Source organism: Muscardinus avellanarius (assembly GCF_963383645.1).
Source record: "Muscardinus avellanarius genome assembly, chromosome: 16".
Lineage (NCBI taxonomy): Eukaryota > Metazoa > Chordata > Mammalia > Rodentia > Gliridae > Muscardinus > Muscardinus avellanarius.
This window is the reverse complement of record NC_137802.1, coordinates 36,022,549-36,047,415: the sequence shown is the minus strand read 5'-3', so window position 1 is coordinate 36,047,415 and position 24,867 is coordinate 36,022,549. Positions and strand designations below refer to the sequence as shown.

The window sequence follows — 24,867 nt, the reverse complement described above, 5'->3', positions numbered from 1 at the left end:
ATGCTTGTAATGCCAGCATTTGGAAGGCTGAGACAGAAGGGTCACAGTTCATGGACAGCCTCAGCTATTTAGTGAGGCCCTTTGCAACTCAGTGAGTCCCTGTTTCAAAATAAAGAATAAAAAAAAAATAGGATTGAGGGAGGGTGTAGCTCAGAGGTAGAATGCCCCTGGGATCCATCCCCACTACTGCAAAAAATAAAAAAATAAAATAAAATATAAAAAAAGGGTTAAGATTCCCTAAGAATCTGTAGATTGTCTTTCAAAGCTTCAATGCAAGCTTTGTTAATTGTTTTTTCTTTTCTTTTATTTTCTTTTTCTTTTTCTTTTTTTTTCTTTTTTTTTGCAGTAATAGGGATAGAACCCAAGGGCATTCTACCTCCAAGCTATACCCTCAGCCCTATTTTTTTTTTCTTTTTCTTTTTTTTTTGTTGCAGGTCTTGTGGTGGAATCCAGGAGCATTCTGTCTCCAAGCTACACCCCCTGCTCTATTTTTTATTCTTTGTTTTGAAATAGGGTCTCATTTAAGTTACCGAGGGCCTCATTAAGTGGCTGAGGCTGTCCTCGAACCACTATCTTTTGGTCTCAGCCTCCCGAATTCTGGGGTTACAAGAGTGTGCCACCACACCCAGCTCTCAGCCCTATTTTTTATTCTTAATTTTGAAACAGGGTCTCACTGAGTTGCAAAGGGCCTCACTAAGTAGGTGAGGCTGTCCATGAACCGTGATCCTCCAGTCTCAGCCTCCCAAATTCTGGGATTACAACCTTGTGTCACCACACCTGACTTTGTTAATCTTTAATTTGAGAACATTAAGAATGAACAGATGAGGGCATGGTGATACATGCCTTTAATCCCAGCGCTTGGGAAGCTGAGACAGGAGGATGTCACAAGTTTGAAGCCAGCCTCAGCTACTTAGTGAGCTCTCTGCAACTTAGTGAGACCCTGTTTCCAAATAAAGTATAAAATAGGTCTGAGAGTATAGCCCAGAGGTAGAACAGCCTCTGGATTCCATCCCCAGTATCACCAAAAAAAAAAAAAAAAAAAAAAGAATGAACAGATGGTATCAAAGCAATTAGGAGTTGTACAATATGAAATAGGAATTTATGTCACAGAATAGCCAAATTAGGTTTGGTGGTGCATGCCTGTACCCTCAGTATTGGGAGGCTGAGACAGGCAGATCGCGGATTTGAGGCCAGCCTCAGCAACAGGGTCAGACTTTCAGTAACTTAGCAAGACCCTTTAAGAGTTAATGATGCCGCTCACAAGTAGAATGCCTCTGTGTTCAATCTCAGTACAAAAAAAGCAGACAAGCCATATTTTAGGAATCCCCAAATGACTTACCATTGATGGTATTTGTTTTTAAATCTCCTTAATTTTCTCCAGGTCCTCTTTTCCTCTCTTCTTAAAGATTATTTAATTAACCATGGTGGCAAGAAATCAGTTGTCAAAATTTTATTTTACCTTTGTGATGCAGTAGTGACCTCTAAAGAGATTTAGTATCACTTACATCCAAAAGAACACATTGCACCTAAGCTATTCTTTAATCCTTAAATTGCAGGTTCTGTCAGTTTGTGTGGAAGAAGAAAACATAATTCCTTACATCACCAATGTCCTACAAAATCCTGATTTAGCTCTGAGGATGGCTGTACGTAACAACTTAGCAGGTGCTGAAGAACTCTTTGCCCGGAAGTTCAATGCTCTTTTTGCCCAGGGAAATTACTCAGAGGCTGCAAAAGTTGCTGCTAATGCACCAAAGGTAAACATTCATGAAAATGAAATGGCCATGATTAGATTAATGCTAAGATTCTCTGTTTCTAATATTGATAGAAGAGACAGCTGTGCATAGAAAACTACTTTGAGGTTACATTTTCCTTTAATAGAATATGATTGTTACTTGTCAGTGCCTCTAGATTTGATTCGCTTTTTAAAAATCAGAATGTTAAAAAGATACGCAGATCTAGGAAGCTATGATTTACATCGATGTAATAATGTTTAGTTACTTAAGGTAAATTTTTTGACCTCATAAATGAAAGCTACTTATTTTATTTCTAAGTTTTTGCCCTAAACTGATTCTATCCAACTTGTGGTTGGTAGAACTATCAGAAATTGAGCTAAATTTATTCCCATCTACCTATATGTTGGTTTATGTTAGACTGAATTAGCACCTTTCATTCTTGACCAATAGTAATTAATTTGTACTTGATTTACTGTCAACTTGGTTTGATAACTAGCTGTCAGTAATTCATGATTGTGCTTATTTTTTATACATTAGCATTATAATTAGTGTATTTCTGATTCTGCATAATTTTATAACATTTAAACAAATGTATAACTGACATTGAGTCTTTATAACAGATGGAAAAGATTTGAAATACAATGTTAATAGATCAATTCACACCTTAAGAATGACTTAAGTCTAGAGGGTTATAGTGTTGATATTTGAATCACTTTTGAGGAGTCTTTAACATGTCTCCGTCTTAAAGGGAATCCTTCGTACTCCAGACACCATCCGTCGGTTCCAGAGTGTCCCAGCTCAGCCAGGACAAACTTCTCCTCTGCTTCAGTACTTTGGAATTCTTTTGGACCAGGGCCAGCTAAACAAATACGAATCCTTAGAGCTGTGTAGGCCTGTACTGCAGCAAGGGCGGAAACAGCTTTTGGAGAAATGGTTGAAAGAAGATAAGGTACGTTATTTTAAACATAATTTTATTTTGATTGAATTAAGTACCATGTTAGCAAGTTAAAATTGTTTAGGCCACACAAAAATATCTCCATTTATTGTTTCTTGCTTGTAGAAATAAAACAAGAACATACATTATTTAAAATACATATATTAGCAGGACATGGTGGCCCACACTTGTTATCCCACTACTTAGGGGCTGAGACAGGAGGACCTCAGGTTGGAGGCCAACCTCACCAATTTAGTGAGACCATGAGCAACTTAAGACACCCTGTTTCAAAACAAAGAATAAAAAATAGGGTTAGAGGTATATCTTGAAGGTAGAATGTCCCTGAAAAAAAATGTATATGCATATATATTTGTTTTATGACTACTATTCCAGGTAAGAAATGTGCTCCAGGAAAAAAGAACATTAAGATGTATGACTTCAATGCACCGATAAAAAAATAATAATAATAATTTATCTAAACACACACTCTTTTTTTTTTTTTGGTAATGGGGGTGGAACCCAGGGTTGTTTTTTTTGTTGTTGTTGTTTTGTCTTGTTTTACCTCCGGGCTATCCTCCCAGACCTACGTTATACTTTATTTGGAAACAGGGTCTCACTAAGTTGCAGAGAGCCTAAGTAGCTGAGGCTGGCTTTGAACCTGTGCGATCCTCCTGTCTCAGCCTCCTAAGCGCTGGGGTTACAAGTGTGCGCCATCACACCCGGCCACACACTTTCTTTTGAAAGTCTCTTTTTATGGCTATTGAGGTGAGATACCTTTGTTTAGATTTTTCATTAGAATCCAAGATTCTTGCTTGGTAGTTAAAATTACTAATCTAGAAGCAGGTTACTATCCTTTTGCTGTAATTAAAGCTTAGTGAGAAATGCTTACTTTAGTATACAGTTATATTTATCAATATACGTTAAATTCATTTGGACATAGGGATGTATTCTTTATTCTCACATTCCAAATTTGATATACATGGTAGTTTTCAACATAAAAGTATCTTTTCTTTTAGAAACTTCTGAAGTGTTATCAAAATGGTGATATTTGCTGCCAGTTACCATGTTTAGATGTGTAAGGAGAACATGGTATATAAAATGTTAGATTATATCCCGGCATGGTGTCACACAAAAGTAATCCCAGCATTCTGGAGGCTGAGACAGGAGGATGCAGGTTCACAGACAGCCTCAGCTACTTAGTGAGGCCCTTTGCAGCTCAGTGAGACCCTGTTTCAAAATAAAGAATAAAAAATAAGGCTGGGGGTGTAGCTCAGAGGTAGAATGCCCCTGGGTTCCATCCCCAGTACTACAAAAAGAAAAAAGTGTTAAATCATGCATATATTAGCAAGTTGGCAAGGATATCTGATTAGCAGTTTGTGATACTCTGTGACAGTGACTTCATGTGTTGTTAGTTGGTGTTATATAGATATTTAACTTGGTTTCAAATAGGAACTTATTTATTTGTGGTACTATGTTTGAAACTCAAGGGCTTTCTACCTCTGGGCTACACCCCCAGTCCTATTTTATTTTTTATTTGAAAATAGGAACCTTTTTATAAAAATAGTAACCAGGTGGGCATGGTAGCACACGCTTGCAATCCTATTATTTGGAAGGCTGAGACAGGAGAATCACAGGTTTGCAGCCAGCCTCAACAATCTAGGCCCTGTTTCAAAATAAATAAACAGGAGGACTGGGGATGTACTAGAGAGATAGAATGACCCCTAGTTTAATACCCAGCACCCCCAAAATTACACACATACACACACACACACACACACACACACACACACACACACACATATGTATATGGGGTTCTGTAGGATTTCTCTATGCCTTTTATATTCACTCAGTACTTACTTTTGTGTGTGTGTGTGTGTGTGTGTGTGTGACTGAGGTTTTCCTGGAAACCCTTCTACCTCCGGGTTATACTCCCAGACCTATTTTTATATTTTTTATTTGGAAACGGGTCTCTTAAGCCAGCAAGCCTGGCTTCAAACCTGTGCGATCCTCCTGTCTTCACCTCCCAAGCGCAGGGATTACAAGCGTGTGCCACCATGCCCAGCTCTTTTTTTCTTTTCTTTTTTTTTTTTTTATTGGTGCATTTTAGTCACACATCTTAATATACTTGTGTGTGTGTGTGTGTGTGTGTGTGTGTGTGTGTGTGTGTGTGTGGTACTGGGGGTGGAACCCAGAGGCTTTTCTACCTCCGGGCTATACTCCCAGACCTATTTTATATTTTATTTGCAAACAGGGTCTCACTAAGTTGTTGAGAGTTTCACTAAGTAGCTGAGGCTGGCTTCGAAACTGTGTGATCTTCCTGTCTCATCCTCCCAAGTGCGGGGATTACAAGCGTGTGCCACCATGCCTGGTTCTTAGTGTACTTTTTTTCCCCTCTAGAGCATGTTTCTTACGTGGAAGAGTAGTTGTAAAACAAATAATAGATATTATTTATTTGTAAGACAACAAACAATTTTTTTTTGTGGTACTGGGAATGGAACCCAGGGGCATTCTACCTCCTAGCTATATCCCCAGCCCTATTTTTTATTATTTATTTTGAAACAGGGTCTCACTGAGTTGCAAAGGGCCTCACTAAGTAGCTGAGGCTGTCCATGAACCATGATCCTCCGGTTTCAGCCTCCCAAATGCTGGGATTACAAGCGTGCGCCACCACGCCTGGTTTGACAACAAACAATTTTAATTGCTGTTATTCCTCTTATACCACCCTATAAAAAGCCTTTCTGCACAAAGTTGTAGTATTGAATTGTCATCTTATGTTATTGTCAAGAGCTGAAATAGGCTGGGCATGGTGGCACACACTTGTAATCCCAGCATTCGGGATCGATCACACACACACACACACACACACACACACACACACACACACACACACACGAAGGATGGGAAGAACTGAGGCAACTGAATTGAGCAGGTTCTATTTTTGTGAGTAGTCATGTAGGGTTGATTAGTGATGAGAGAGATAATGGTCAACTTTTCATTAGCTAGCACATTCAGTTAAGATGTAGACTCTTCTAACTTTCAGCACTGAATTATCAGTTATGAGGACTCGTCTCTGAATTTACTATTAAAAGTAGAAAATCAAGCCAGGCATGGTGGCACACTCTTGTGATCTCAGCGCTTGGAAGGCTGAGACAGGAGGATTGCACAGGTTCAAAGCCAGCCTCAGCTACTTAGTAAAGCTCTCAGCAACTTAGTGAGATCCTGTTTCCAAATAAATTATAAAAATAACAGGGCTGGGGGTATATCCTAGAGGTAGAAAGCCCCTGGATTCGACCCCCCATTACCATTTAAAAAAAAAAAAGTAGAAAATTAACTCTAGCATATAATGCAGACCTTTTTTTAGGAAGCTGATTATTAGATTGGGTAGATCTAAGATTGAATAATATCTGCTTGTATATTACCTAAAGTTTAAAAATTTTATATATTTGGCTCTGTAAAATTAATGTCCTGCCTTGTCAACTTAAGTATTAACATCATGTAGACGATGAAGTTTAGGTCCTTTAGACGTTTAGATTACACCTGAGGGCCTTTTTTCTCTTGTACTGGGGATTGAACCAAGGGACATTATAACATTCTAACTCTTGAGCTATACTCCCACCCCTATTTTTATTCTTTATTTTGAAACAGGGTCTCATTAAGTTGCAGAGAGCCTCACTAGGTAGCTGAGGTTATCTATGAAACTGCAATCCTCCTGTCTCGGGCTCCCAAGTAGTGGGATTATGAGTGTGTACCACCATTCCTGGTTTACACCTGAGTTTTATTTTTTTTATTATTAAAAAAAATTTTTTTGTAGTACTGGGGGTGGAACCCAGGGGCTTTCTACCTCCCAGTAGGCTACATTCCCAGACTATTTTATTTATTTATTTATTTATTTATTTATTTATTTATTTATTTACTTACTTACTTATGCGGGTCTAAGGATAGAACACAGGGGCATTCGACCTCTGAGCTACACGCCTGCCCTATTTTTTATTCTTTATTTTGAAACAGGGTCTCACTAAGTTGTGAATGGTGTCACTAAGTAGCTGAGGCTGTCCACGAACCGCAATCCTCTTGTCTCAGCCTCCCTAATGCTGGGATTTACAAGCATGTGCCACCACACCTGGTTAGACCTTTTATTTATTTATTTATTTATTTATTTATTTATTTATTTATTTATTGGTGCTGGGGATGAAATCCAGGGGACTACTACTACCTCCAGGCTACACCCCTAGTCCTATTTTATACTTTATTTGGAAATAGGATCTCACTAAGTTGCTGAGAGCCTCACTAGCTAGCTAAGGCTGGCTTCAAACCTGTGTGATCCTCCTGGATTAGCCTCCCAAGTGCTGGGTTTACAAGTGTGTGCCACCACACCTCACCAGACTTATTTTATACTTTATTTGGAAACAGGGTCTCACTAAGTTGCTGAGAGCCTCACTAAGTATCTGAGGTTGGCTTTCAACCTGTGCCATCCTCCTGTCTCAGCCTCCCAACCACGGGAATTACAAGTGTGGGCCACCACGCCGGGCATTACACCTGAGTTTTTTTTTTTTTTAATTTAATTTAATTATTTTTGGTGGTACTGGGGATGGAACCCTTCTACCTCTGGGCTATACTCCAGACCTATTTTATATTTTATTTGGAAACAGGGTCTCTTAAGCAAGTGAGGCTGGCTTCTATCCTATTCGATCCTCCTGTCTTCGCCTCCCAAGCACGGGGATTATAAGTGTGTGCCACCATGCCCAGCTACATCTGAGTTTTAATAATGGTCTTTTTGATAAGCTCCACCAGGCTCCTTCAGTATCCAATTTTAGTTTTTTAACATTACATCAAAAGTTGTATTATTGATCTGGGGATGTAGTTAAGTGAAAGAGTGATTGCCTGGCATGCATGAAACCCTGGGTTTAATTCCCAGCACTGTATTTAAAAAAAGAAAAAAGCTGCCGGGCGTGGTGGCGCACGCTTGTATTCCCAGCATTCGGGAGGCTGAGACCGGAGGATCACGGTTCTCGGACAGTCTCAGCTACTTAGTGAGGCCCTCTGCAACTCAGTGAGACTTGGTTTCAAAATAAAGAATAAAAAATAGGGCATGGGGTGTAGCTCGGCGGTTGAATGCCCCTGGGTTTCATCCCCAGACCCACCAAAAAAAAAAACCCCACACATTAAAACATGATATCTGCTGGGCATGGTGGCGCACGCTTGTAATCCCCGCGCTTGGGAGGCGGAGACAGGAGGATCGCGCAGGTTCGAAGCCAGCCGCGCTGGCGTAAGAGACCCTGTTTCAGAAATATAAAATAGATCTAGGAGTGTAGCCCGGAGGTAGAAGGGCTTCCAGGAACCCCAGTACCACCAAAAAAACAAACAAACAAACAAAAAAACATGATATCTGAATATTCTTAGTAGTTACAAGTATAAGGTTCTGCTGCAAATAAATTTCTTTTATTTATTTATTTATTTTGGTACTAGGAATTGAACCTAGAAGCATTTGATAATAACTATAATTGTGAAGTGTTGGTGGGTTTTTTGTCCTTAAGTAGGATGTATAGTGAATTGTACTGAGACATTGCTTTCAATATGAGATCAAGAATTATTACCAACTGAAACTCCTATATTTTCTAATATATTCTGGGAAATTTAGTAATAGGAACCTATCATAGTAGTTGTTATTTATAGGGAGTGTATCAACTGATTGTTTACAGTGTAGCTGATGAACCACTAACCAGTCTCTTTTTTCTTTGGACAGCTGGAATGTTCTGAAGAACTGGGTGATCTTGTGAAGTCTGTGGACCCTACATTGGCACTTAGTGTGTACCTGAGAGCCAATGTCCCAAATAAAGTTATTCAGTGCTTTGCAGAAACAGGTCAAGTCCAGAAGATTGTTTTATATGCTAAAAAGGTGAGTTAAATGTAACAAATCCTCAACATAGTTTCTTGAGAACATTGAGAGAAATCAGCAAATACTCTCAGTTACTTTAATAGTGAATTTCCTTAAATTTGGAATTACTTGGAAAGGTATAAAAGTACCATGCTCTCCTGTTTAGAGAAGATAAACTTCTTTAATGCAGTCCTGAGGATGAAACCCAGGGGCATTGTATCTTGGAACTACATCCCCAGCCCTATTTTTTATTCTTTATTTTGAAACAGAGTCTTACTAAGTTGCAGAGGGCCTCCCTAAGTAGCAGAGGCTGACAGCCAATATGTGATACTCCAGTCTCAGCCTTCCAAGTACTAGCATTACAAAGGTGTGCCACCACACCTGGCTGGAAGTACCTTTTTTTTTTTTTTTTTTTTTTTTTGCGGGTCTGGGGATGGAAGCCAGGGACATTCCACCTCTGAGCTACAACCCCTGCCCTATTTTTTATTCTTTATTTTGAAACAGAGTCTCACTAAGTTGCAGAGGGCCTCACTAAGTAACTGAGGCTGTCTGTGAACCGTGATCCTCCAGTCTCAACTTCCCGAATACTAGGATTACAAGCATGCACCACCACACCAGACTTTGGAAGAAACTTTTTTTTTTTTTTGGTGGTACTGGGGTTCCTGGAAGCCCTTCTATCTCCGGGCTACACTCCCAGACCTATTTTTACATTTTTATTTGGAAACAGGGTCTCCTAAGCCAGCGCGTGCGGCTAGCTTCGAACCTGCACGATCCTCCTGTCTCTGCCTCCCAAGCGCGGGGATTACAAGCGTGCGCCACCACGCCCAGCTGGAAGAAACTTTTTAAAATAGCCATTCACTGAAAATGGATCAGCCAGCCGGGTGTAGTGGCACATGCTTGTAATCCCAGTGTTTGGGAGGCTTAGACAGGAGGATCACGATTCACAGATTGCCTCGGCTACTTTTCTTGAGGTCCTTTTCAACCCTATGAGACCCCTTTTCAAAATAAAGAATAAAAAAATTGTGCTGGGGGTATAGTTCAGAGGTAGAATGGCCCTGGGTTCCATTCCCAGTACTGCAAAAAAAAAAAAAAAAACAAGAAGAAGAAAATTGATCAGCCCATTATAAAAAATGTATAGCTATTAGAAATAAATATGTCATAATTGTTGGGTGTGGTGGCGCACGCTTGTAATCCCTGCGCTTGGGAGGCGGAGACTGGATCATGCAGGTTCGAAGCCAGCCGTGCTGGCTTATGAGACCCTGTTTCTAAATAAAAATATAAAAAAATAGGTGTCTGGGAGTGTAGCCCGGATGTAGAAGGGTTTCCAGGAGCCCCCCAGTACCACCAAAAAAAAAAAAAAAAAAGAAAAATGTCATTATCAGTGTCTAATATAAACGAGGGCCTTGATTATCTTAAATTGTAAATGATTAACTTGTAAATTAATTATTCTTTTACCAGTAGTTCTGTGTTAACGAGATTTTGTAGAAAAAAATCTTCTAAATGTTATAAAAATGAAACTTTGCAGTCGTGTTTAATTCTTTGTCCACTTGTAGGTTGGATATACTCCCGACTGGATCTTTCTGCTGAGAAATGTAATGCGTATCAATGCAGATCAAGGACAGCAGTTTGCTCAAATGTTAGTTCAGGATGAAGAGCCTCTTGCTGATATTACACAGGTAAGATGTGACAGTTGTAGTCTATAGTTGACTGAGATGGAGGGTGAGGGGGGATCGGCCTTTAAACAAATTTATAGAAGAAAGGGTTTCTCTTTGGAAATCAGAGCTATATGTACATGAAGAAATCCCCAGTACCTTATAAATGCAAGTTGCAGAAAAATAAACAGTGTGATGTCATCTGTATATTTAAAACATCAAGTGTTCAGAGATGTATACCTAGTTAAAACTTTTTTTAAAAATATGGTAGTGCTAAAACTATAGTGGCTGCAGTTGGAGAGGGCAGAAAGAAGTGAGATATATGGTAATTGAGTTCTTTGGATTTTGGATATTGTTTATGCTTTTGAATGTGTTTTAAAGTTTATAAGAGTTATAAATTTGTCATTTTTATTATTTTTATCTTATTATTATTTTTTGGTGGTACTGGTGATGGAACCCTTCTACCTCCAGGCTACACTTCCAGACCTATTTTTATATTTTTTTATTTGGAAACAGGGTCTCTTAAGCCAGTGAGGCTGGTGTCGAACCTGTGTGATCCTCCTGTCTCCGCCTCCCAAGCGCAGGAATGACTAGAGTGCGCCATCACGCCCGGCTATCGTTTTTATTACATCCTGGTCTTATAACAACTGGAAATATTTTGATATTTTGCAGGGTTTTTTTTTTTTTTTGTGGTGGGTCTGGGAATGGAACCCAGGGGCATTCAACCTCCGAGCTGCACCCCCTCCCCTATTTTTTATTCCTTATTTTGGAACAGGGTCTCACTAAGTTGTGGAGGGCCTCACTAAGTAGCTGAGGCTGTCCGCGAACTGTGATCCTTCAGTCTCAGTCTCTCTAATACTGGAATTACAAGTGTGCACCACCATGCTTGGCTGTGGTTGTTTTTAACATAATTAAGAATTTAACTGAGTGTCCAGAGGACAAAATTTATTCTTAAAAGTATGAAGTTATTTTATTTAAATAATATTCTTTAAGTCTGGTATTTGGTCTGTGATTTTGTATACATCAAGCTATAGGGCTCTATGTAGTGTGGTGGTAGAGCACTGCCTAAGCATGCTCTAGGACCTGGATTCAGTCTCCAGCACAGGAAAAAAGAGGGAGAGAGATCATGCTTAATTTCATTCACATATTGTCAATGTAGTATCTTAAATCTTTTTATTTTTTGTAGATTGTGGACGTCTTTATGGAATACAATCTAATCCAGCAATGCACTGCATTCTTGCTTGATGCTCTAAAGAATAATCGTCCATCCGAGGGTCCTTTACAGACGCGATTGCTTGAGATGAACCTTATGCATGCACCACAGGTATGTGTTTCATCTCTAGGCATTTACAACACTGTTGTCATAATTATTCAGAGCTTTCAGATTTATTCAAAGCTTGATGGGCCAGTTCCTCATTCAAGAAAATTTAACCAGCATTTCTTGGACCTTATTTTCTTTACCATTTGGATGTAGTCTGGATGTTAAATTCCTGATATCAGTGCGGTAGTAAAATTAACTCTTTTCTTGATGGTTTTACAGGTTGCAGATGCTATTCTAGGGAATCAGATGTTCACGCATTATGACAGGGCTCATATTGCTCAGCTGTGTGAAAAGGCTGGACTACTGCAGCGTGCATTAGAACACTTCACCGATTTATACGACATAAAGCGTGCGGTTGTTCATACCCATCTTCTTAACCCTGAGGTATTTCATTTCTTACCTGTTAATTGTTATTACTTGGTACCCTGAAAATGTGTTTAATGGTATTGGTTGATAGTAATTTCATACCACCATGAGGTTCAGCATTGTTTCATTTAATTTATTCATTCTCGTCTTTTTGTCCTCTAGTGGTTAGTGAATTACTTTGGATCCTTATCAGTAGAAGACTCCTTAGAATGTCTCAGAGCCATGCTGTCTGCTAATATTCGCCAGAATCTGCAGATCTGTGTTCAGGTGGCTTCTAAGTATCATGAACAACTTTCCACTCAGTCTCTGATTGAACTTTTTGAATCTTTCAAGAGTTTCGAAGGTAAATAAGAGTTTCTTAATTACTTCTGATAGCCAAGAAGAGGTATGCTTATCATCAGGCTATTGGAAATTGTCTATCTAAAAGCATAATTTATGGAACATTTTAATATATTTAAGCTTTATTACTCAGTAAATGTCAGATCCTAGGAATATGCCATGTACAAGACCACCAGCTTGGATATTTATTTATTTATTTATTTATTTATTTATTTATTTATTTATTTATTGTGGTTCTGGGGATGGAACCCACGGGCCTCTACCTCCAGGCTATACTCCCAGACCTAATTTATACTTTATTTGGAAACAGGGTCTCACTAAGTTGCTGAGAGCCTCACTAAATAGCTGAGGCTAGCTTCGAACCTGTGCCATCCTCCTGTCTCAGCCTCCCAAGCGCTGGGATTATAACCGTGCACCACCACACCCAGCTTGGATATTTTATAGATGAATTAAAATAGTATTTTAAGATATAAATATGTAGTGACTGTCTACTTGGATAAAATGAATATACTTATTTCTAGGTACACTAATATTTTATGCTTATATGTCTGACTCATAATAAATGATTCTAGCCAAGGACATTTTGTGACTTTTGACTGCACAGCAGGATTCTCAATCTTAGTTGAGAATAGCCATTTGGGGCTAGGTAATTCTTTGTTGTATGGGGGTTGTCCCGTGTATATGGTACATTACCAACATCCCTGGCTTCTACCTTCTAGATGCCAGTAACATTAGCTTCACATCATCACTTGTGACATTGACAGGTATCACCAGGAGGAAAGTTATCTTTAGGTACCACTACTATGCTGGATGCTAAAGTAACCAGTCCTGCGTGGGTCTTTGTTCATTAGCTAAATTCTGGTCCCTAGTTAGCCTTTCCTCCCCTCTTTGTAATATTAGTGCTATAGGTCAAGGAGTAAGAAATTCTATGAGTTTTCTTAGCATTCTCCATAACTGTATAATCATATGAAATTTGGTACATGAGTCACTACCCCACTTGTAGCTATCTAAATTTTAAGTTGTTAAAATTAAATAAAATCCCAGCCGGGTGGGGTGGTGCACACTTGTAATCCCAGCATTAGGGAGGCTGAGACCAGAGGATCGCGGTTTGCGGACAGCCTCAGCTACTTAGTGAGGCCCTCTGCAACTCAGTGAGACCCTGTTTCAAAATAAAGAATAGGGCAGAGGGTGTAGCTCGGAGGTTGAATGCCTCTGGGTTCCATTCCCAGACCGCAAAAAAAAAAAAAAAAAAAAAAAATCCAAAAATTTGTTCTTTAGTTACTCTAGCTATGCTCAAGTGTTCAGTAGCCAAATAGGGTTAGTGGCACCATTTTGGACAGAATAGTAACTTCCTTTACCATTGCAGAAAGTTCTGTTGGACAGCCCTGCATTAAATTGTTCCCCAACTACTTTTCTATGTGTTCTATTAACTGCATGTGGAAAAACACCGGGTATGTGATACTTCATTAACAACTTTTTATATGGAGGATTGTATAATACTTAGCTGTAATAGTAAGTAGCTGCCCCTGTTTCTAATACTCTGGTTTCTCTTCGGATCTTATAAATCTTTTGCCTTTTACCAAACTTTTTAAGCAAACAGTTTGCAACTGGGAGTATTTACTATTACCAAATTTGGGTTTTTAAAATTTTTTCCTCATACTAAGGATTCAACCCAGGGCACCTCACACATGGATTGCTACATCCTTAGCCCTTTTTAATTATATTTTGAAAAGGGGTCTTGGTGGCTTTGAACTTGCCAACCTCCTGTCTCATCTATAGCAATGGTTTTAAATTGTTTTAAATGTTTTTCAGTTCTGTCATTCTCAGAAGTTGCCCCTATGCTTAATTTCAATTATTTGTCTCTTTAAGGTCTCTTTTATTTTCTGGGATCCATTGTTAACTTTAGCCAGGACCCAGATGTGCACTTTAAATATATTCAGGCAGCGTGCAAGACTGGGCAGATCAAAGAAGTTGAAAGAATCTGCAGAGAAAGCAACTGCTATGATCCTGAGCGAGTCAAGAATTTTCTCAAGGTAAGTGTTTTTGAGTAATGGTTTCTGGTTTGGTTGAAGATCAGCAGTTCTGCAAGGGTTTAGTCAGAGTTTTAGAGTACATTTTTTGCCCTAAATATGAAATACTTAGCATTCTCAAACTACATATTGGATTATTTCTTCTAAGCTTAATGCTCTGTGGTTTCCTTTGAAATAGGGAAGGAAATTTGTAAGTAATACTTAGAAATGACCATCTGTTTAAAAGAAGAAAAACACATAACCACTGTCTCAAAGAACATTTTCTCCTTTTTTAATTTTAATTTTTGGAAGAAAATTTTGAAAAGGTTGTTTATAAATGCTCAGTGTCATTTTAAAATATCATTTGATTTTCTTTTTTTAATATTAAAGTCAGTTTGCTCTTGATATCATTTTGGAAGAGTTTCTACTGTAGGCAAAGAAATCTGCTTCCTAAAGGATATAGGCTTATATCTAGCCTCAAATCTGCCTGACTCTAGAAAATAAAATAAACAAGTGTAATTCATAAACCGAAGGTAAGATTAAACTAAGAAAGCTAAGCTTTGTTACATGTGAAATCGGTCATAGAAAAGAAATAGAAATGTGCTTGTGTTGAACTGAAGAGTAATAGCTTAAAAATTAGAATATGCTTAAGGACACTTTTGATTAATAGTTAGCTTTGTTCTTGTACCTCCAGTTACTTTGTGGGAAAGATAAACTTTTAAAGCTGACAGCTATCTAAAAGATCTGGAAGAATATAGTATACTCAAATTACCACCATCTACCTACCGCCGTGTGTGTGTGTGTGTGTGTGTGTGTGTGTGTGTGTGTGTGTGTGTGTGTGTGTGGTGTGTGTAAGTGTAATGTTTTCAGAGAGTTGATAGTATTTTTTTGTCTCTGGAAGAATTTTAGATTAAAAATTTTAAAAACCAAAATATTTATTGTATTAAAAATAAGCTCTTTCTACCCCTAACCTGCCATTACCTGTAAATATCCTATAGTAGCATTGGCAGGTTTTTTTTGGTAGTGCTAAGGGCTGAACCCAGTGGTGTTCTACCACGGAGCTACACCTGAGCACCCCCCCCCCCGCCCTTCCCCCAGTACTGTGGATGGAACCCAGGGGCATTTTACCTCCGAGCTATACCCTCAGCCCAGCCTTATTTTTTAGTCTGTTTTTTTTTTAGTTTTGAAACAGGGTTTCACTAAGTAGTTGAGGCTGTCTGCGAACCGTGATCCTCCGGTCTCAGTCTCCCAAATGCTGGGATTATAACTGTGTACCACCTTGCCCAGCATACCTCAGCCCTTTTTATTTTCTAAACCTGAAACAGGGTCTTGCTAAGTTACTACATGCTGGCTTTGAACCTATAATCCTCCTGTATTGACTATCAAAGTACTGAGATTCTTTTGAAAATTTACTATATGGATTTTACATTAAATAGCTAAATCTTTAAGGGTTTGGTATAATAAAATAGTTATAGTATTCTTTTTTTTTTTTTTCTTTTGCAGGTCTGGGGATGGAACCCAGGGGCATTCAACCTCCGAGCTACACCCCCTGCCCTATTTTTTATCCTTTATTTTGAAACCAGGTTTCACTGTGTTGCAGAGAGCCTCTGAGTGCTGAGGCTGTTCGCAAACTGTGATCCTCAGGTCTCAGCCTCCCAAATGCTGGGATTACAAGCGTGCGCCACCACGCCCGGCTAGTTATAGTATTCTCGAGTTTAAAAAAAATACTTTGAGCCAGGCATGGTGGTGCACGCTTGTAGTCTTAGCATTCGGGAGCCTAAGACCAGAGAATCACGGTTCATGGACAGCCTTGGCTACTTAGTATGGCCCTTTGCACCTTAGTGAGACCCTGTTTCAAAATAAATAATAAAAAGTAGGGCAAGGGGTGTAGCTCAAAGGTCGAATACCCCTGGGTTTCATCCCCACATCGCAAAATAGAAAAAGAAAAAAAAAATATTTTGGCCTGGTGCAGGGGTGCGCGCCTGTAATCCTGCCTACTTGGGAGTCTAAGGCAGGATAATCAAGAGTTCAAGGCCAGATTAGGCGACATAAGACCTTATCTCAAAAACAAAATCAAACCCTTGGATAATAAGGTGGATCTGCCTTGGGTTGCTTAACCCATGGGATCTGATCAGATCAGAATCCCCCCTCCACACTTGTAAATTAGATGCAAGCCTGATACAGTAGATGGTTAGGTATGTCTTGTTTCAAATTCTATTATTATGCTTTCTTGTTCATTCAGTGTATGCCTAGCTATTCACCATTAGCTGTCATTTAAGTCTATGCTATAGATGTTTAAATTGTAACCATAATTAATAAGCCTTGGTAATGGTCGCTGGAAAGAAAGTTGGGTCTATCAGGCAACTACTTTTTATTTTAACTTATTCTTGACTCTGGAAAAATTTATTTCTAGCCTGAATTAATGGTGAACTAGTATTTTATGTTAAAATAATCTGAGGTGAGAGCTCAGTTCTAGGATGTTGTTCATCTTTACCCTATTAGTGAGAATAAACATGTTATATCATTTTTCTTTATTGACTTATAGTACATGGCTGCAATGTCTCTCATTGTCATCTGTTACTAAGCTTAATTTTGGAGGTACCAGCTACATGATAATTGAATGGGTATTTTGGGGGAAGGGAGTAATGGAGATTGAACCTAGGGACGTTCTCCCTCTGACCTATATCCTCTAGCTCTTTTTAGATTTGATTTTGAAACAGGGTCTCACTGAGTTGATGAGGGTTTTGAGACTGGCCTCAAAACTGTGATCCTCTAGTCTCAGCCTCCCAAGCACTAGGATTTCATGCCTGTGCGACTGTGCCCAGCGTCAGTGTTTTGAGTCTGATCTTAAGTATTTAGGTGCAAATTGTATTGCCAGCTACTGGAAACACAGAGATTGGTAGAATATAACCTTCCCTTTAAAATACCCAGTGAGGCCTGGGGTACTAGGGCAATGGTAGAGCACTTTGCCTAGCAGAGGCCCCTCCCAGTACAGCTAAAAAAAACAAAAAAAATTGTTAAAAATACTTAATAACAGAGCCTGCTGTAGTGGTGCACACTTGTAATCCCAGTCTTCAGGAGGCTGAGACCTAAGGATCATCATTTGCGGGCAGCCTCAGCTACTTAGTGAGGCCCTTTGCAACTCAGTGAGACCCTGTTTCAAAATAAAAAATAGGGCTGGGGGTGCAGCTCGGAAGTAGAATGCCCCTGGGTTCTACCCCAAGACCCGCAAAAAAAAAAAAAAAAAAGAAAAGAAAAAGAAAACTTATTAACAGATGAAACAGTGTCATTAGCATCATTTGACTCATGCTCTAAATTTATGGAACTGTAGCTCTCTGTAGACAGCATGGAACTCTTCTTGCTACTTTTGTTCTGATTTTCTCTCTCTCTTTTTTTTTTTCTGGCACTGGGTGTTGAACCCAGGGACATTCTACCTCCGAGCTTCACCCCCAGCCTGAGTTTTTATTCTTTATTTTGAAACAGGGTCTCACTAAGTTTCAGAGGGCCTCACCAAGTAGCTGAGGCTGGCTGTGAACCTGTCATTCTCTTGTCTCAGCCTCCCAAGTACTGGGTTTACAAGCATGCCCCACCATGCCCAGCTTACTTTTTCAGTCTTAAGTTTAATTTTGGAATACAGCCCAGATGTCTTAAACCTAGAAGAGAATAATTTTAGATTTTTCAGATATATTTTTCCTCTGAGTGATAAAAAGTATGTAATAATTTGTATGTATATTAAAGAAGAATACCGTGTTGATCCATTAACGTTTTGATGTTTATTTAGAAGGAAAAATATCTACTGAAATTTTTGTGTAGGTAGATGCAGACAATTTTTTTCTAGAAATGATTGTAGGAGCTATTAGTGCAGAGTTTTCATAGTTTTAAAAAAGTACTTCTTTAGACTTTTCCTTAATATGAAAAATCTAGAGCTAGGCTTCACTTCCATTTATAGCCTTTTTATTATTTAATTTTCCTTGGTGTTCTCTGAGCACTTCATAGAATAATCTTCATATGACTTAAAATCAGTTGACTCACCGTAGTCTTAACCATTTTATTCTAACCTTGCAAATAATAATCTTAATGGTTCTAATTTGGGGAAAGTCCTGTCCTGCTTAGTTCTACTTCCTTAGCAGACTGTCTTAGAGGAACCATTTATTGAGGAATGTTTCACTGTGTATAAATGAATTCCTGATGGAAACTGTTGTTTTTTGTGCTGTACCTTATGTCTGTGGAATGTAACAGGACATGTATCAGGTAAATGCACAGTACAGGTTTTACCTACCTGTCTATAACATCTTCTATGTCAGTCTATAAATAGGGTTGTAGCTTGGTATTTGTAATGGCAAAAGCAGTTGGCAATTTAAAGATGTTGTCTCTTTAAATGCTCTTTTTTTTCTTTTTTTTCTTTTTTTTCTTTTTTTGCCTTTTTCTTCTCATAGCAACATGTGGTGCATTTAATCCATGGCCATTATTACCATCATGCTGCTCCTTGTAGGCTTTGTTATAATAGAGTGTTAGAGGCTGGTTAGATAGCTTGGAATTGGGGAGGGGTGGAAAATAGTCATTAATTTGAATAAATGTGAGCCATTTATCCGCCCCCTTTTGAACAGTATGACTACAGTTATAAAATCAGTGGGATTATTACAATTAATGAAAATACGAATGTGATGATTTTATAATCTTGAGGTCCACTGGTGGCTCACAAATCTCTTAATTTGGTAATTTTTTGACAAAAGAATATAGGGGGGAAGGACCTGATAATTTGCTGTGTGAACCTAATGTCATTTAGTTAAAAATGTGCTGAAACTGGGATATGTATACTTAGCTATTGGGACAGTTCTTTCTTAAACAGAAGAGCCAGATTTGTGTAAACCTCTTCCATCAACATAGAACAGATTCTCATATTTTTCATAGATTTGATACCTCATAAAAGAAGAAAATTTAGGCTTGATTTTGTTTGTTCTTTCAGGAAGCAAAACTAACAGATCAGTTACCACTTATCATCGTGTGTGATCGATTTGACTTCGTCCATGACTTGGTGCTTTATTTATATAGAAATAATCTTCAAAAGTATATAGAGATTTATGTACAGAAAGTAAGTAATGCTTGGATAATTTAAGGATATAATCTTAAAATAGGTTTTATTATTCATATTCTGAAAATCTTTCCTTTGAAATATGCTTAGTAAGAGTGGTCTGCCAGAGTAGTTTTCAACATATTTTACCCAGTAGAATCTTATTTTTTTTAAATTAAAACTATGTACATGCCAAATATATAAAGTTCAATCAACATAGTATAGTTGAAGAAGTTGGATGGCCTAGGGACCTTTTAACTTGATAAATCCTAGCCTTGAAACAGTTTTCAAACCGTCTTAAATTTAGACATTTGAAACTTTACCTTTTCACTCTGGAAATAGACAGTTTTGATACAATTAAAGCCTTTTTATTAGACAATCTTCCACAGTCTCTTTGTACTTATCATTTTGGGTAATACTTAACTAATTAACCAGCCCAACAGAGGAGAAATAGTAAAAGTGCTTCCAATATTTATTAGACCATCAAGTCTATTTTAGTCTAGATTTCCTCCTAAATTCTTCTGCTTAGTTGCAGATTTAGCCTTTTCAGTTAATTACTGATTTTTAAAACTAAGCTAAAAGTGGGGAATGGGTTTTAATTTTTCATTTAATTCAGTTTTGGGTATTAAAAAAGTGATACTCTTTTTTAACTGTAGGTGAATCCAAGTCGACTTCCTGTGGTTATTGGAGGATTGCTTGATGTTGACTGCTCTGAAGATGTCATTAAAAACTTGATTCTTGTTGTGAGAGGTCAGTTCTCTACTGATGAGCTTGTTGCTGAGGTTGAAAAAAGAAACAGGTAAAGTACCATTTTATCCTTTGCAACAGATAAATTAGTAGTCGATAAATGGTAATGGATATAAAGGCAGCTGCTCAGTTGTCTTAAAGCTACTCAGTATCACATAAGATAATACCCTGGAGATACTTAATTTAAAGGTGATGAACTATCTGGTACAGTTGAAAACTGAAATTCTGCAGGTGTCATATAAACAATCTGTTCACTTGGTTGGCCACTTCTTGTGTGTGATGCAGGGGAGCGAACCCAAAGCTTCCCAAATATCAGCAAGCTCTGCTTCACTGAGCTGTGGCCCAGCCTTTGGTTGATCACCTTTTTATGTTCGTAATTACCAGCTCTCTGGTTCGACTTCTTTGTGTGCTTGTGTGTGTGTGTGGGGGGGGGGTGTACTGGGAATGGAACCCAGGGGCATTCGACCTCTGAGCTACACCTCCAGCCCTATGTTTTATTCTTTATTTTTGAAGCAGAGTCTCACTAAGTTGCAAAGGGTCTCACTAAGTAGTAGCGGAGGCTGTCCGCAAACCCAATCCTCTTGTCTCAGCCTCCTAAATGCTGGAATTATAAGCATGCGCCACCACGCCCAGCTTCATGTGTGCTTTTGATGTAAACTATGTTGTAAGCCTTGTTTTAGTTAGATATAATACCACTATTGACTGGGCATGGTGACACATGACTGTAATCTCAGGACTTGGGAGGCTGAGACAGGAGGATCCCAAGTTCGAAGCCAGCTTCAGCAACTTAGACCCTATTTTGAAATAAAAAATAAAATAGGGCTGGGGGTGTAGCTCTGAAGTACAATGCCCCCGAGTTCAATCTCCAGCACCACAAAAAAACAAGAACAAAAAACCAAAACAAAAAAAAGTATATTTAATAACTAATTCTTCACTGATAAAAGTGTAATGTTTTCTTCTCTTATAAGAAGGAAAAGTTCCTTATGCTACTCTGGATTAAACTGATATTTGATATATACTACCTTAATATAATAACATTTAAAATGTTTAATATAGTATAAATACTTTTAAGACTTATAGACTGTTAAGTGTTTTTTAAGTTGGAACATTTATAGAAACTAATGTTAACAAATACTGACATAGTAAATGTGGTTGGGGGGTGATATCATTGTAGGAAGTTACTCTTGATATATAGGATATCAAGAAAACCTCTGGGGTTTAACTTTGAGTTGGTAGAGGTGACCTACTATTGGAATTCATAGAATTGATATTAGAATGTTTCAGACTTGTAACAATTCTACATTTAAGAACAATAGAGATATACAGTATAATACTGATATAAAATTTTGAGCCTAGTTTGAAGTGGTTTTACATCATAACAGTTTTAACATTTAGAAGAAGATTTAGTGGTGTATTAAGTCTAATACCTGAAAACAGTCTTTATTGCATATTTTCAGCATATAGGTAGTTATGGTTAGATAATTTGGTTGTTAAGTGAAAAATTATATAGTGGTAAACCTGAATCACTAATCTGGACATGCCTAGCTCATTATTCTTTCATTTGATACAGCATATTTATGTGGGTTGTTCATGGTCATGAGAAGCTTGGTTTTTAGCTTTATTAATAAAGAATTTGTCTTTACCCCAATGAAAGCGTTCATAATAACTGAATTTGATAGCCAGTGTAATGAAATGGCACCTTTTCTCTGGCTGCTTTTATGAATAAAAGAGTCATAATCATTAGGACCATTGAGACATAAGGTCCAGCTTAGTGAAACCTTGATCCTTGGTAGAGTGAGCATTTCACAGCTAGAACTACTAAACCCAGCACTTCTAAAGGAACTACCAAATATTATTCTCAGGGTATATTTAGGGGACTTCTTGCCCCCTTTGCCTGTAGGTAATGTATAGTATTATGTTAAAATTGAAAGAAACCTCAGATAATCTTGCTTCCTTTATCATCTACTCCTACAGTTCTTTTTCCCAAAATCTAGATAATTTTGTCGGGTACAAAGAAAGTATAATCTATGAATCTAATCTGTCTTGTTTTTTTTTTTTTTTTTTTTGGTGGTACCGGGGGTGGAACCCAGAGGCTTTCTACCTCCAGGCTATACTCCCAGACCTATCCTATTTTATATTTTATTTGGAAACAGGGTCTCACTAAGTTGCTGAGAGCCTCACTAAGTAGCTGAGGCTGGCTTCAAACCTGTGCGATCCTCTTGTCAGCCTCCCAAGCGCGGGGATTACAAGTGTGCACCACCACACCCGGCCTCTAATCTGTTTTATTTTTAAATATAAGCAGAAAGTTGATTCTGTAGCTCACAGATTTGGGACAGTGAAGGGACAGTCTTACATACCTTCTACATAATCTTGGGCATCTCAACCATCTCTTCAGTCTTAGTTTCTCAGTTGGTAATAGGATTGTGTATATGTGAAAGCACATTAGAGACTAGGAGATAATTAGCATGTCAACAGTGTGCTATTTATTATAGTCTGTGTGTTTTTTTGTTTTCACTAGATTGAAACTACTTCTGCCTTGGCTAGAGGCCAGAATTCATGAGGGTTGTGAGGAGCCTGCTACTCACAATGCCTTAGCCAAAATCTATATCGATAGTAATAACAACCCAGAGAGATTTCTTCGTGAGAATCCCTATTATGACAGTCGTGTTGTTGGAAAGTATTGTGAGAAGCGAGATCCACATCTGGCCTGTGTTGCTTATGAACGTGGCCAGTGTGATCTGGAACTTATTAATGTGAGTATTGAATGTGAACAGAGGACATTTTTAACCTATTTTGACGTAATGTCAGGCTAGCATATTTTGAGTTTAGAGTGATTTTAGGTAATATGGAGCATTTTTGGTTCTTGGGTGTAGTATGTCAAACTTTATTTGTAAATGATTGTGAATCTGAAAGTGCCTAAAATAGTAAAATCTGTATTCTCTCTCTCTCTCTCTCTCTCTCTCTCTCTCTCTCTCTCTCTCTCTCTCTTTTTTTTGGCAGTACTGGGGAGAGAACCCCAGGGGGCTAATACCTCCAAGTGACACCCTCAGACCTATTTTTTTATTCTTTCTAAGTTTGAAACTGAGTCTCACTCAGTTGCTAAGGGCCTCACTTAGTAAACGGAGGCTGTTAGTGAACTGCGGTTCTCAACAGTCTCAGCCTCCTGAAGGCTGGAATTACAAGCGTGCCCCAACATGCCCAGCTTTATACTCTCTCTTGATTAGCCTTTTAACTTTACGTGTGGGGGGGGGGGGGAAGAGGAAGGGATACTGAGATTTAACTCAGGGGCACTCTACTACGGAACTACATCCCCAGACCTTTTTGTTTTATTAATTTATTTTTGAGACATGGTCTTGCTAAGTTGCCCAGGTTGGTCTGGAACTTGCTATCTTCCTGTCTCAGTCTCCCAAGTACTTGTAGTTGTACCATCATGCTTGGCTTGGTCTTTGAACGTTTTAACTGCACTAGTTTTATCATTCATATTTTCATATACAACACACCTGTTGAACATTTCTGTATTTACACATATATAGAGATAGATTTCTAACCATATGAAATAAGTTTTACACATCCTTATTATGTCCTTGTATCCCTTAGAAATATATTTCCTAAGCCGGGCGTGGTGGCGCACGCTTGTAATCCCTGCACTTGGGAGGCTGAGACAGGAGGATCACACAGGTTCAAAGCCAGCCTCAGCTACTTAGTGAGGCTTTCAGCAACTTAGTGAGACCCTGTTTCCAAATAAAATAAAATTTAAAAAAAGAAATATATTTCCTAAGGAAAACCACATTATAGATACTGTATGTAATTGTTCTGACTTTTTTTGGGGGGGGGGGTGGAACCCAGGGGCATTCAACCTCTGAGCTACATCCCCAGCCCTATTTTTTATTCTTTCTTTTGAAACAGGGCCTCACTGAGTTGCAAAGGGCCTCACTAAGTAGCTGAGGCTGTCTGCGAACCATGATTCTCAGGTCTCAGCCTCCTAAATGCTGGGATTACAAGCGTGCGCCACCATTCCCAGCTTCAGCCCTTTTCATTTTGAGACGGGGTCTTGCTAAGTTGCAGAAGCTGGCCTCCTGCAAGGAAAGCCTACCTGTGTCATCTTCCCAAGTAGCTGGAGTTATGGGCATGCATCACTGTGCCTGGTAAAATCTGTCATTTTAAAGTGAATATTTAAGTAGTTATTAGCACATTCATAATGTTCTATAATCACTGCTTTTTTAAAAATCTAGTTCCACGTTTTCATCACTTCAAAAATAAACCACCCTATATTCATTAGTTTCTCCACATACCCATTCCCTTTAGCTCCTGACAACCAGACCGTATTCAGTCTTGGTGTATTTGCCTATTCTATATGCTCATATCAAGTCTTTTTTTGAAAAATACAACAATTTTTGGTTTCCTTTTCTATCATGATTCATTATGGAATTTAAGTTACATGTTTCTGTCCAGAATGCTGCATAGGTATTGTCTTTCTCACCTGTTACATCCAGAAGCACAGTGTTCATTTGTCCTCTTTTGACTTTCATTTTTAAGTTGTAACATTTCTCTGTTGTATAATTATTCCTTTTAATCTTCCAGATATGTGAGTAGACACCTAATACCATGCACATATCTTGTTCTCCTTGCCCAATTTAGCGTTTCTTACATATTGATTGCAGAATGAAGGTTTTCTAACTCCAGTACTTTTTGCATATTAATCAGTCATAACTTAATATTCATGGATTCCTAGATTCCTGCTTTACTCAGTGGATTATAATCTATTACTGTTGCATGTATGTCACTGTCAACATGATTTACATTATGATGTGAGACTATAA

The 24,867-nt window shown here is 38.4% G+C and overlaps 1 protein-coding gene across 2 annotated transcripts in view; it reads left to right on the top strand.

Moving 5' to 3' along the window:
• Positions 1-24,867, top strand: part of CLTC (clathrin heavy chain) — a gene marked incomplete at both ends in the record, with an annotated part of 81,371 nt that overhangs the window by 39,338 nt on the left and 17,166 nt on the right. For both annotated transcript variants that reach the window (XM_080712817.1, XM_080712816.1), the window contains 11 exons: positions 1,557-1,754; positions 2,482-2,682; positions 8,411-8,563; positions 10,096-10,218; positions 11,381-11,518; positions 11,735-11,899; positions 12,044-12,224; positions 14,090-14,253; positions 19,196-19,321; positions 19,957-20,099; positions 22,566-22,800. In XM_080712817.1, the coding sequence (XP_080568943.1) occupies positions 1,557-1,754; positions 2,482-2,682; positions 8,411-8,563; positions 10,096-10,218; positions 11,381-11,518; positions 11,735-11,899; positions 12,044-12,224; positions 14,090-14,253; positions 19,196-19,321; positions 19,957-20,099; positions 22,566-22,800 (1,827 nt within the window). The remainder of the gene's footprint in view (positions 1-1,556; positions 1,755-2,481; positions 2,683-8,410; positions 8,564-10,095; positions 10,219-11,380; positions 11,519-11,734; positions 11,900-12,043; positions 12,225-14,089; positions 14,254-19,195; positions 19,322-19,956; positions 20,100-22,565; positions 22,801-24,867) is intronic.